The sequence below is a fragment of the Diabrotica undecimpunctata genome, chromosome 1 (genome assembly GCF_040954645.1).
Source record: "Diabrotica undecimpunctata isolate CICGRU chromosome 1, icDiaUnde3, whole genome shotgun sequence".
NCBI classification, from domain to species: Eukaryota; Metazoa; Arthropoda; class Insecta; order Coleoptera; family Chrysomelidae; genus Diabrotica; species Diabrotica undecimpunctata.
The window spans coordinates 16,392,253-16,405,391 of NC_092803.1; the positions used below are offsets into that span (position 1 = coordinate 16,392,253).

At 32.9% G+C, this 13,139-nt stretch overlaps 1 protein-coding gene across 1 annotated transcript in view; it reads left to right on the plus strand.

The window, feature by feature from the left end:
• Positions 1-12,271, plus strand: part of LOC140445403 (calcineurin subunit B type 2) — a 34,060-nt gene extending 21,789 nt beyond the window's left edge. The window contains exon 5 of the mRNA XM_072537409.1: positions 11,110-12,271. Within this exon, the coding sequence (XP_072393510.1) occupies positions 11,110-11,280 (171 nt within the window). The 3' untranslated portion in view covers positions 11,281-12,271. The remainder of the gene's footprint in view (positions 1-11,109) is intronic.
• The last annotated feature ends 868 nt before the right edge of the window (positions 12,272-13,139 follow it).

Consider the following 13,139-nt stretch of genomic DNA (forward strand, 5'->3'; position numbering starts at 1 on the left):
AATGTTTCGTGATCGCTGAAATCGAGGTACTTGTACAGTTTGCGACAAAAAATATTGTTTTTTTCTATTGCCTTTGTTAGAAGAGCTCTTATTGGGATTGATTTCAGTTTTTAAGTTATTGGCATGGATTTTCGATCTAGATTATAAGGCAAAGTCTTCTTTGGACATACGAGGGAGGTAATAGCAAAAATGTAATTGTTTTTATGCAGCGAGAAGCGGTACAAAATCAGCTTGGTACGTATTTTTAAAAAGTACAGGAGAGTGGTGCCTTAGCAACCAGAGTTAGTTTAAGCCCAGGTTCCTCCAAACAATTTTCAAAAAATCGAAAATTGCATTCCAAAAATTGCTAGAAAATACTCTTAAGGCGAAATTCTACGGTTCAAGTCATGCATTTAGGAGTTGCATTAATATGTAATCATTTAATAAAAGAATTATCGAAAAAGAAGCTAAGGAAACGTCGTCGTTGCTTGGTGCGATCATGGGTATTAAGAAGAGAAGTCATAGGAGCTTCAAGCCGTCTCTTTAGAGAATTTTCAAAAGAGGATTCAGATGCATATTTGCTAATCATCTTCGCATGAATGAAGCAACATTTGATGAGCTTCTTACAACGCAAGAGTAAAATCGCAAATCGTTCTTAGACATTTTCAATTTTATATCTTCTTCGGTTGTACCAATAATGATCAAATATTCAATTAGCGATTTAATAGCATTTCCATTTATAATTCCATAGACACGAATACTTTTTAAAATGTTCCAAGAACAGAGGCGTGGGCTCTTCCTTCCATTTGAAAACCATTTCGTAGGTATGTAGTAGGTAGGTAATTTATCCTCCAAATACGTCCTTCCTCGACACTGTGGCGCTTACGACTGACTTAAACGTGAATCGTTCAATTTTTGTCTTTACACATTTCTCGTTTAACCGCGTTGAAGATTGAACACTGCAAGTGAAAATATTGTTTTCAACAATTCTTTCAATAAAATTAAATTACATGGAACGATTCACTTATTTACATGAATCAATTTGGTTGCTTCATTCAATAATGGGACTTATGTTAGGAATAGTATAGAATTGGTCCCCAAGATGCGCGACCTTGAATAGGGAGAGAAGAAGGAAGACCGGAGCGCTCCATTCAAGCGAACCGGGTGGATTTCAACTGTTTACTTTACTGGGCTTTTCTCGAAACCACGTTTTTTTAAATGGGTTTCACTCGTATTTCGAAACTATTATACTTATGAAGATGAACCAAACAGCATTTTACGCTTTAGATGTCTCTCTATGGTCGGTACTACAACCAAAATATTTATTATTTAAAAAAGTTATAAACAATTAAAAGTGCAAAAAAGTTCGAAAATTCAAAAGTCCCCCATTTTGTTCCCCCAGTGTTCTCGGTGAAAATGTTTTATTGTAGCACCGACCATAGCCAATTCGATACAGAATATGAAACCATGTTGTTTTTTGCTTTCGGATGATTCGCTTCCAAGAAATGATGATAGCCACCAACAAATAGGAGTTTGGGCAGTCATTTCCAGAGCCACCATTAAAAAAAAAAGAAAAAAAAATCATTTTTTCACAATTCACTTTTATATCTTTTAAATAAAATTTATTTATAAAAACACGGTTTTTTGAGGAACCTGGTCTTAAGTAATATAAAACGAGTCTCCCGTGAAATTAAAAATAAAGAAGAAGGTGCTTCTACATCATTGTCGACGCCTAAAAACAAAAGAATGAAATCTATCCCAAAACCAACTTTGACTATTTTGACAGGGGTTTATTTCGACGTATAATTATCAATTTATCACGGTATAACGACTTACTACCTTGATCAAACACATTTAGTGAGGACAATATTTATACAGGATAACATGAAACTTCGAGAAAAATGATGAAGGATGCCGGATTTTTATGGAGGGAAGCGAAGAATAACAAGAAAATTCGGATATCCAAGTGCTTCGGAGAAATTTTCTTAGGAATATTAAATCTTATAGGGAAGAAAATCGACGCAAAATTTTACATGGATGAAAGTTATATCCATTCCTCTCATACCCATGACAAAAACTGGGGAACAACATCACCGAAGGTTTTCACAAGCCAGTGTCCACGGCGAAAAATTCTACTATTGTTTTTCCAGTTTTCAGTATCAAGCATCTTCGAAAACATTAATAGATGAACAATTATTGTGAATGCTTTATTTTATATTTCAAATTTGAAAAGTTTTCATTTAAAAATGTTTTTATTTTTCGACCATCTCTGTCTCTGATAAGCCCTTTTAATCTTCTGGTTCTCTCCATTAGCCTTACTAGAACTTACGGTCTCACACTTTTCGAAAATCAATTTTGTTTCTATATATTTATTTTTAGTACACAACCGATCACTTCTTGTTTTAAAATAACCAGTTAATTATTATTAAGTATATATCACTTATTTCGTCGTTGAAATTGAATTATTCATGTTGAGTTTGGTGTTAAATTTAGAATTTACATTAATATTTTAAAGAGATATCCAATTTTGCTACTATTATGTATTATTATGTAGTACATTTATATGAAATAAATTGTATTTGATTACTACGGGGTGGTAACGAAAACTAATTAAATGGGACACTATTGGTGGCATTAAGAAGAAAAAAACTGTGAAGAGATATTGATATTTTGTTACTCGTTACCTATTTGGTGATATTTTCAATTCTTATTCTTTTAATGCCAAGCACACCCAAAGCAGATGGAGTGATGACATCAAGCGACTGGCTGGTCACGAATGGATGCAAAAAACAACAAACATAAATGAATGGACACACCTAACGGAGGCTTACATTCGACGATGAATGGAATAGCTATTGATGATGAAGACACCCATTGGGGTTCTAGGTTAATTACAACCAAGCGAAAGGAACTCTCACAGACGATTAAGCAATTAAAATGCGAAACACAGATCTGTAAAGTTAGCATATCCATTTTATAAGGCTGAATCCGGACGAAGACTATAATTTATTTCTAATTTATTACAGAAATAAAAAATTTATTGCTGTAACCTTTTCAGAGAAACAATGGTGATGCTAACTTTACGGTAAAGCTAGCATAACCATAGCTCTATCTCTGAAATGAAAAGGGCTACAGGGCACATCTTGGCGGCGTGTTTTATTGCTAATTAATTGCTATTGATTGGTACATTGAGCACCCCCAAAAACTTCTCCATCATCCCCAAGCGCAAAACTCACCCCCGGAGAAATCGTGATAACAGCCAAAAACGTTTCAACGAGAAAAGAGAACCACCAGCAATTAATTGCTAATTTATTGCTGAAGTTTTACGCCAAGAAACAATTTATTGTTGCAACCATTTTATAATTTTATATTATATGTCTAAAACCTATGATATGAATGATATCAAATCAAATCTTCATTGGCAAACCTTCAAGTATACATTTTCCATATTCGATATAATCGTATTTCATTACGATTTTTTTTCTTTTATAATTATTTTTTCATACTCTTTTTCGTAGATAATATAACTTTATGAATTAATAACCTGCATTAAAATGTTATTGCTAATTAATTGCTATTGATTGGTACTTCCCATTCGTCATCCCATCTCATTCCATCAGATTACGTTAATAAATTAACACAAACAGTACAAAAAGGTACTAAAGCATTCAATCTCGAACATAACACAGACGTTATTGTGTGTGATCAGTGTACTAAAAAAGAAACTAACTAAAATAAAAAGTGAACCTGCAGCAGTAAGTAAACTATCATTCCATCTAGAAAAACGTACGGAGGAGCAACAAGATTTAATTTCTTTATTAAAAGATAAATATAATAAAAATTCAGCCATACCCATACCAACGTCATCTAGCGAAAAAACTGTAAATAAAGCAGGCCCAACCAACTCAGCTTCTATTAGTCAAGAACTGGAATCAAGACTGAATCATAAAAATTGCATTTAATTAACATTAATTACTACTTTTGGTTGGATCTGCATTACCGGCCGACGCTTATGTTCAGAACCTTGCTCAGTTAGATCGGAACTGAAGACGTCATAGTCGCTGTTAACTTGTCGCCACAGGATCATTATTCTTCTTTTTCATGTGTCGATTCGCGTATCGTTGATATTGGTGCGATCGTGACGTGTGAGGAATCGTTAGAACGAGGGTAGCTCAAGAAGGGCTAGAGAGGGTAAATATTGAAGGGTTGTGAGTTAAAGGGTTGCTAATAATAATCCGGGCTCTACTGCCCTTAAATAAACAATCGGGCGCATATTTGGCTCCATGTTAATATCGTGGATGGTCTCCGCTACAAACCTAATCTTATAGAAATCTGCTGTCTGCTTGAACAACCAATGTAGCACAGGCTACTCTTGATACTTTAAAAATTCATTGTATAAGTATGGAATTTTAACCCATATGTCTTTCATACTTTTATAGTTGGCTGTTTCAAATATTCCGTCATGAGTAAAGGTTTTAGGATTCGTTTTTGATCATGAACATTTGAGGAACATTTATCAAATCATTTACGTACTATTCTTCTTCATATTTAGGCGCCCCTTCCATTACTGAAGCTTGATATCCCTACACCACATTGATCTGTTATATTTGAGTATCGTAGTAGTGAATGTGTATCCATGCCTATCCAATCTCTTACAATTTTTAGCTATAGTGCTTTTCCATCATATTGATAGCACATTATGTATGCAAATCCTCAACAGGTCAAAAAACCATAGGCGTCACCCTATACTTGTTTTGAAATAAATAAAAAAAAATTAATATTGTAAGATGCCGTCAACAATTTATTATCTTTTAAAAAATCTTCTGTAAAATAAGTGTCCACTAAGCTCACTATACCTTTTTTGCACTAAAAAACGTCGGTATATATGCCACACGATTATTGTTAATTATACACGGGTGATTAACGAGAGAATTCAATGTTTCACGAAATAAATTAATGTAAACAGTAATTTAAAGGTGATTATTGTTTTCTATACAAGTTATCGCCTGACACAAAAAGAATACCTTCTTTGAACGATTACCTGGAATTACTGATAAGGCTTCACTAATGATAGTTTAAGTTGTTTTTATGCCACATTACAGCTTATGCCAATAATATAAATTAGAAATTGTTTGCATCTTCCATTTAGTTTGTAGATGTACATTGTTCATGTCGTACCTACCTGCGTTTTTGGTGTCGATATTTTGTTATTTGCATTTAAAAATGACGTCGACAACAGGTTTTATCCCGGTTAAGTGTAGTTTTAAAGGTGCCTTCAGTCTAAGAGAGAAAAATATAATATTAAATGTACACGATGCACTTGTACATCAACGCCCTTTAAGTAATGTTCGTGAAATCGTTAACATGTGTTCAAATATGACAGGGGTTGGAGAAGCAACAATTTATAGATTCCTAAAAGAAAGAAAATGAGGAACTGTTTCATCTCCCAAGAAGAGTGGAGGGAGTAAACCCTTGGAAATTGAAGAAATACATAAAAACATGATAAGACGCAGCGTCCACTCATTTTTTTTTAACAAAGAATTTCCAACATTGGACAAAATCTAAACATTAGTTAGAGAAAACGAAGAGTTACCAATCATAAGCAACAAGAAATTATGGGGACTATTGAGAGAGATGGGATTTCGTTGGCAAAAGAATAGAAGAAAATCCGTTTTAATTGAAAAAGATTACATTGTATGTTGGAGACGAGGTTATCTAAGAACTATTAAAAAGTATCGAGAAGAAGGGAAAACAATTTTTTATTTGGACGAGACTTGGCTAAATGAAGGTCATACTGTACCATATCTATGGGTTGATACAAATGTGAAATGTTCCCGTCAGGCATTCATCGAAGGTGTAGTTACTGGAATAAACAATGTTCCCGTTGGAAAAGGACGCAGACTCGTAATAACCCATATCGGAAACGAATACGGTTTTGTCAATGGTGGATTATTAAGTTTTGCCTCAAAATCAACCAAAAATTACCACGAGGAAATGACTGCTGACGTTTTTGAAGAATATTTTGAGCAAATGTTGGATTTAATTCCAAAAAATTCTGTCATAGTAATGGATAATGCTAGTTACCATTCAAGACTAGCAGAAAAACTACCAACAACGGCATGGAAAAAAGGAGAGATAATCGAATGGTTGGATAAACACGCAATTGAGTACAAAGAGAATTCGACAAAAAAGGAATTATTACCTATTGTAAGGCAACATAAAGCAGCTTATAAAAAATATATAATTGATGAAATGGCATTAAACCGTGATGTAATTATTTTACGTTTATCCCATACCACTGTGATCTGAATCTGATAGAAAATATATGGTCTCAAGTAAAGGGTGAAGTCGGACGCAACAACAAAACTTTTAAATTAGAAGACTTACAACAATTATTAGAACATTCCTTATCAAAAGTAACTCCAGAAAATTGGAAAAATGCTGTTAGTCATGCTCACAAGGAAGAAAATAAAATGTGGAATTTGGATAATATGACTGATGCAATGCGGGAACCGGTGATAATTAACATTGGAGTTGAAGATTCCTTAGATTCTGAAGAAAGCAGTGAATCTGAAATGGAATTTAATTAAAATAATATTCATTTTTTTACAAATTGGCCCCTGTTACGACCAGAAATTATTTTATATATAACCAATAAAATAAATATCTTACATTTCTTGCAAATTCATTAGTACCTGTTAATCTCCATCACTCCGACACTGGCAACTTTATTTAGGGATTTGTAACCCTCAAAACTATTGTATTCTATTCTGCTTCAACCTTTATACCTGGTGGTCATACTCAATTTAAAATTGTTTTCCTATATACTTCTATAAACTTGTTGACAAATATCTATTTTTCATTGAGTCACCCGTATCAACAGTTTAGGGATTTGCATACATAATGTGCTATCAATATAATGGAAATGGACTATACGAGTATTTTCTTTCTATTTTATTAGAAATATAGCAAACTGTATTACTCTCCTCAGTAAGTATGCGCTAGATAATTTATTTTATAATTGTTAATAATGCTTAAATGTCCTCTATCGGTTCCCATCATTTGCAACACACTTTTATTCGTTCTGCGTTTTATACATCAGATCTTTAACATTCATCGGGATTCCTTTATGTCGAAGACTTCCAATCTGTGTTTCCACTGTTTTTGCCCTTCACTGAAGACTGACCTGGCGTTTTTTTTTCTCTGAAGATTGGTCTGAAAGTTTGTCTTCTGGTTTAAAATTTCCAGCTGATAAACATATAGATAAACAGTCATATCTACATAAAAAGAAGAAGAGAGGAAATATTCTTTCTGAGTATATAAATATATTTGGATTATATAATATGTTGATTTTCCCTTTGAGAATTAATCAAGGACATAATTCTTAACTATATTAAACGTTGAATTATCCAAAGATATCTTAAGTAAAAATAAGCAAAGACCATTTAATAAATAAATGCTCAAAATTGTTTAGCCCCTAAAAATGATCTAAATTGAATGTCTGGTGTTAGCTCGGTAATAGTTATGAGTTGATCTATTGTTTGATTTATTTTTAGAACTTTCTATATTTCCGGCCCAGTTTGTTATTTACTCTGTATAAAAGAGGATACTTATCAGAAAAGTCTGGTCGTGAAATTTTCTTCAAATGAAAAACGATTTACTATATTGATAAACCATTTGTTTTCATCTATCCAAGTGCTTATCAATTAACCAGTTTAGGTCGTAGAAATAACAGGGTGCAAACAATTAGACGACGCCCTCGCCCCACCCCCGACGGCTTATACCAAAGATTTATTTATTTATCGATCTTATACTGGAACCAGATTTATAGTTACAGCCGTAATAAATAGTCAATTTAGTATGTGGGTTCAAGTGCTTCAAGGGATTTAGGATGGGTCATGGACATAGCTCTATTAAAAATTTATAATCGTCGAGAGGGTATAAATATTTATTGACAACATAAACTTACAGGATATATATATTTAGATTTTCCGCACACTTCGACCTAAAAATATCTTTTGTGGATATCTTCAATACAAGTTACAGGGTAAGGGCATAAAATTTTCGGCCATCATTATATAAAAATATTCCATTATTCTGTTCTATTGTTCCTGATACGATTTCTTTTAGTGTAAAAATCGGATTCATAACCGACCTATTATCCTCTAAAACCGGCTTAATATTCGCCTAAAAATATACCTTATCTTCCGCAAAGTTGGCCATTCTCTCTGTTAGCACCCTGGGTATTATATTGTAACAGGTATCCAACAGAGCGATAGGTATATGGTTTTCACATGACAATATATTCCCCTTTTTGTATCTTCTTCGAGTGCCTTGTTCGATTGTCGTCTGTTGGCTATCAAATTGACTATACCAATTTTGTTGACGGCAGTTCGGAAAAGGAATGCAGACGATCTGTTAAACCGTTCCCTCGAGTTTCTCAGCCATGAAGTTCTTCCGTATATCTTACCTTGTAATTATTAAATGATGAAGTATATTTTATCGCTCTGGGTGACGCATAACTGCCAAAATATTCCAGTTTGCGATTTTTAACTGTTCTGACATCCTCTGCAAAACAACCTCATTACGAACTCTATCTACCCAACTTATTCGTAGGATTCTCCGATACGCCCAGATTTCAAAGGCTTCCAGTTTTCTCATAAGTGTATCCCTTAAAGTGCAACCTCTAATAAATAATATCTCACTGATCTAACTTTCAGTCTCATAGTGATAATGTTTCCACATAAGATTTTCTTCATTTTAAAAAAATGCAGCTCTGGCCTTCTCTTTACGTATTCTACTGATACTGTTCGTTCTTCCAGTTGTTCTCCATAAGCTATTACCACTTCTGGTTGTATTTATATATATATATATATATATATATATATATATATATATATATATATATATATATATATATATATATATTCCATGGTAAATTTTATTGTCTATTCTTTGTTGTTAATGTCATTCAGGAATGTGTTCAACAACTCTGATCCATGAGGCCATATTGAGAATATATCATCTATATATCTCCACCATACTATGGGTTTTAAATTTTATTTAGAAATATTTTTTTTCAAAATCTTCCATAAATGTATCGGCTAATAATGGAGATAAACTAGAGCCCATTGCTAGACCAAAATTTTGTTTATAGAATTCATTATTTAGTTGAAAATAGGTATTATCAGTACATAATGTCAATAACTCCATTACAGCTGATATAGTTGCCAATGTATCATCATTCTCTAATTTGTTTTGATTATATTTAAAGCCTTATCTAAATGTGTCATTTTTATTTGCAAATGGTTGTATAATATTTAATAAAAATTTTGACAGTTTACTACAAGGAGAATTCATGGTACTACAAACAGGTCTTGAGCGGTATATTCATTTTATGAACTTTCGGTACTCCAAACAAAATTTGTTTAATTTATTAATGTTTGAATTTTGAGAACGATTTCTGAAATGGAAATTGAAACGTCAATTAACTTATTTTAAACTTCAATTGTCGCTTATTCCCATTAAAATAGTAATTACTTTAAGATGCCACAAGAAAATAGCTAAAGAACAATACTCACAACCTTAGTAGGTCTTATTATTTAATGATTTCATTGACTAGTTATTGTGTTTCATTTTTTCGTTTGTTTTATGTTGTTTTAGCTTTTAGTTTTTAATATAAATAAGACTGACGTACTGGGGCCTGATGATGAGGCATATATTGTAAGCCTTGAAACCGGTAGCCCAAAATTTACCATCATTAAATAATAAAAACTGCTTAAGATTGTGAGTATTGACTCATTTCTCATATACTGGTATTATGGACTCTCATATACTATTATTGAACTATTTATGTATCTTGAACGTAAGACAAAAGAATGTGTATCTTCCATATTGGGAGAACAGTTCTAGAATTGCAACAGGCTGTCCTGGAAAGATGGAACGACTTTATTTAGACTTGTTTGTTTCTGCTCCTACATGTTGTAACCATCGAACGACCCATTAGAAACGGTGGATGCCAATGGGTAACAATATAACTACCTCCGAAAGTTGGGAGCCAATGTGGAACAATACAACTAACAATTTTCTTGGGGAACCTCGTCTAGCTCAGTTTCTAAGGTGTGGGAACGTCTTATCTTAAAAGTCAAGATATTAACTAATTATATTTATTGTACATAAAATCAAACAAAGCAAATCTTGCCTATAGCTTTACAAAACATAAAATGATATTTGTGGCTTCTGATGTTGTCTTCAAGTACATAGTTACAGTTTTGCAAAATATATTTGTTGGTTGCTATTTTCAGTTGTTTATATTGGTATTAAACTCCAGTGATATGTTGAGTTCCCATAGCAGCGAACACCTAGGAAACAATATAATTCTGGCCAAAAAAACTAGAATAATAAACATTGTGTTAGCAACTGCATTTGTTATATCTCCTTTTCATACAATAATTCCAATATTAAATAGCAACATTGAATTAGTTAAATTTATAAAAGATACTAACTGCATAAGAGACAAAATTATAATGTTATAAGAAACATGTGCGGAGGAGGTTATGTATGTATAAATAAATGAAATTATAAAAAGGCAGATATAAGAAAAATTGATTAACTAGAAATGTAAGTACTCACTCCAGGAAAAGATTCAATATATGAAATGAATTTTGAATTGAAGGTTAAGCTTAAATGTGCAAAAAACAATATAAAAGCTAATATAATCCACATCTACAGAATTGACATGACAGGGCAGAATTGACAAATGACAGATATACTTTTTCATAGAAATTTATACGTTCTATGTCTGTGACAGGGAAATATAATTGAAATAATAATAATTATAATATATAAACAGGATATTTAGTTGATTAAAGAGTTGAATTAAGAGTTGAGCGCAAACTATTGTTAAAATAAAAATAGTAAAATAAAAGAGAAAGTTAATAAATGAATAAAATCAAAAGAAATTAAAATAAAATAATGTATTAAAAGAAAAATATCAAACACGTGACGTTTATAACGTTACAGTGTCTTCTGTAATTCAATATATTCACGTTTTGTTAAAGTTTTTTTATTTGTAACTTAACTTTCAGTGTAAATAGAAATATGATTTTATTACAACTTTTTTGTCTTTAGGTTCTCAAAATGATGGTCGGAAACAATCTGAAGGACACTCAGCTCCAGCAGATCGTCGACAAGACCATCCTGTTCGCCGACAAAGATGAAGACGGCAAAATTTCCTTCGAGGAATTTTGCAACGTGGTCGGCAACACCGACATCCACAAGAAAATGGTCGTCGACGTCTAGGCGTCGCTACGACCCTACTTCAACTCGACGCCTGGTCTTTTAGAAATACGCGATTTACAAAAAAAACTTAGAACAGCAAGACATTTTTGTTTCCTGTCGCTGAAATATCGCCGTCTAAACTGACAGGAGTCTGTGCGACTTCTGTTAGTTTGGAGGCGGTCTTTTGTTTGTAGAGGCGGCTTCTCTATATTTACTCCTATGTATCGACTTCACGGCTTTTAAAATCACCACATAGCGTCAGGTGGTCGAGTTGGTAGCGCAGTTTATAGCTTTAAGTCCATTTCACTGTATAAATCTAAAGAGCTCATATGCATGTTTTGTGCTTTCCTGTTACTAAATATTTTATAAAAAACAAAAAGAAAAAGATACGATATAGTTGTTCTTTATACTTTAATCTTAATGTCGTGTGTGTATAGATAAGAAGGAAAAATATACTTAAATATTATTAATCAACCTAACGCTTTAAACTATAATGCTTGTAACTTATTGAACTTTTCACACAAACTGAATTTTCTTCTGGGTTCGTAGGTACAGAAAAGTACTAGAACAAGCCGTTCAGTGAAAAGGGTGCGATAGAACGCTTGCTCCAACTACTTTTTGATTCTAGTCACTGAGTTCAACAGCTCAATGGGACGGTTCCGAGACTTGTTCGCTCGAACGTGCGTCGGAAAAGCGGAAAACCGCCCGGGAGTGATACTAGTTTTTCCCGCGCCGTTTTCCCGTTTTCTCTTCCGACACACCTTCTGATGTTTCGGGAGCGTGCTCGTTCTGTCGGCAAAAATTCGCTGCTGACTGTTCTCGAATAGTGTGCAATCGGGAACCATACACCGAATATTGTCTTGTTGACGTTTTAGTTGAGATTTTTACCTAACACAAAAAGTAGGTATATATTAGTTATAGATTGGAAAGTTTCATTCAAATGTATCATATGTTAATCGATGTGAGATGTTTTAAAATTTATGTTTAGTAATAAATGTTACTCACCTCTCTCCGACAGATGTTTTATTTCAATACTTCACACCCTATCACTGCAATAAGAATAAGACGCCTGCAATGTGCAGGACACATAGCCAGAGAAAGTAAAGGCTACTCTTCTCTAATATTCTCTATTGGCGAGAATTATACACTCATGGACAAAAACATGGAATATTTTAATTGGACTGTCGAGCAGTGAATATCGCTGTGAAAAATGTTTTGCTTACAGGTCAGACAATAGATATTGTTGCTAGACAGATCAATGTCATTTTATACCGGGTGTAACAATCATACTGTGTTTTTTCCTTGAAGTTCGGAACACCGTGTGGAATATTCTAACATATATAAAATATTGAAATTAAAACTTAATTATAGCCTCAGGCTTTCTTAAAATTTTCTTTTTTGATTCATTTGCTTGTATTTGATAATAAAAAAGTTAGGTACGTTAACAACTAGCCATGTTTTTCATCAATAAATCCTCAATTTCTGCTTAGTTTAATAAACAAGCCTAAAGTAGGCTATCAGAAGTTAACAATTTAATATACACACCGGCAAATTTAAAGGAACAAGTTATTAATGCAATATTTCTTTATATTTGTATTTTATAGACTATATCTACATAGCTTTGAATGCTCCTTGTCACAAGAAAGTCTTAAATGTCAAATTAATTTGTTTATTTGTATTGTGGTTTACATTTTACAGTCGTTCTGTCTGTTGATAACAAGTACAAACTTGTATTTAATTGATAAGTTAATGTGTTTGAGTTTGTTGGATGTGATTTTTCTTTTGATTTGTTCGAATCAGTGGTGTTCTTATTGCAAAGAGTACGTAAAAATGGGTGGTTTAATACCGACTGATATTGCTAGGGCCGTAACAATGGTCGA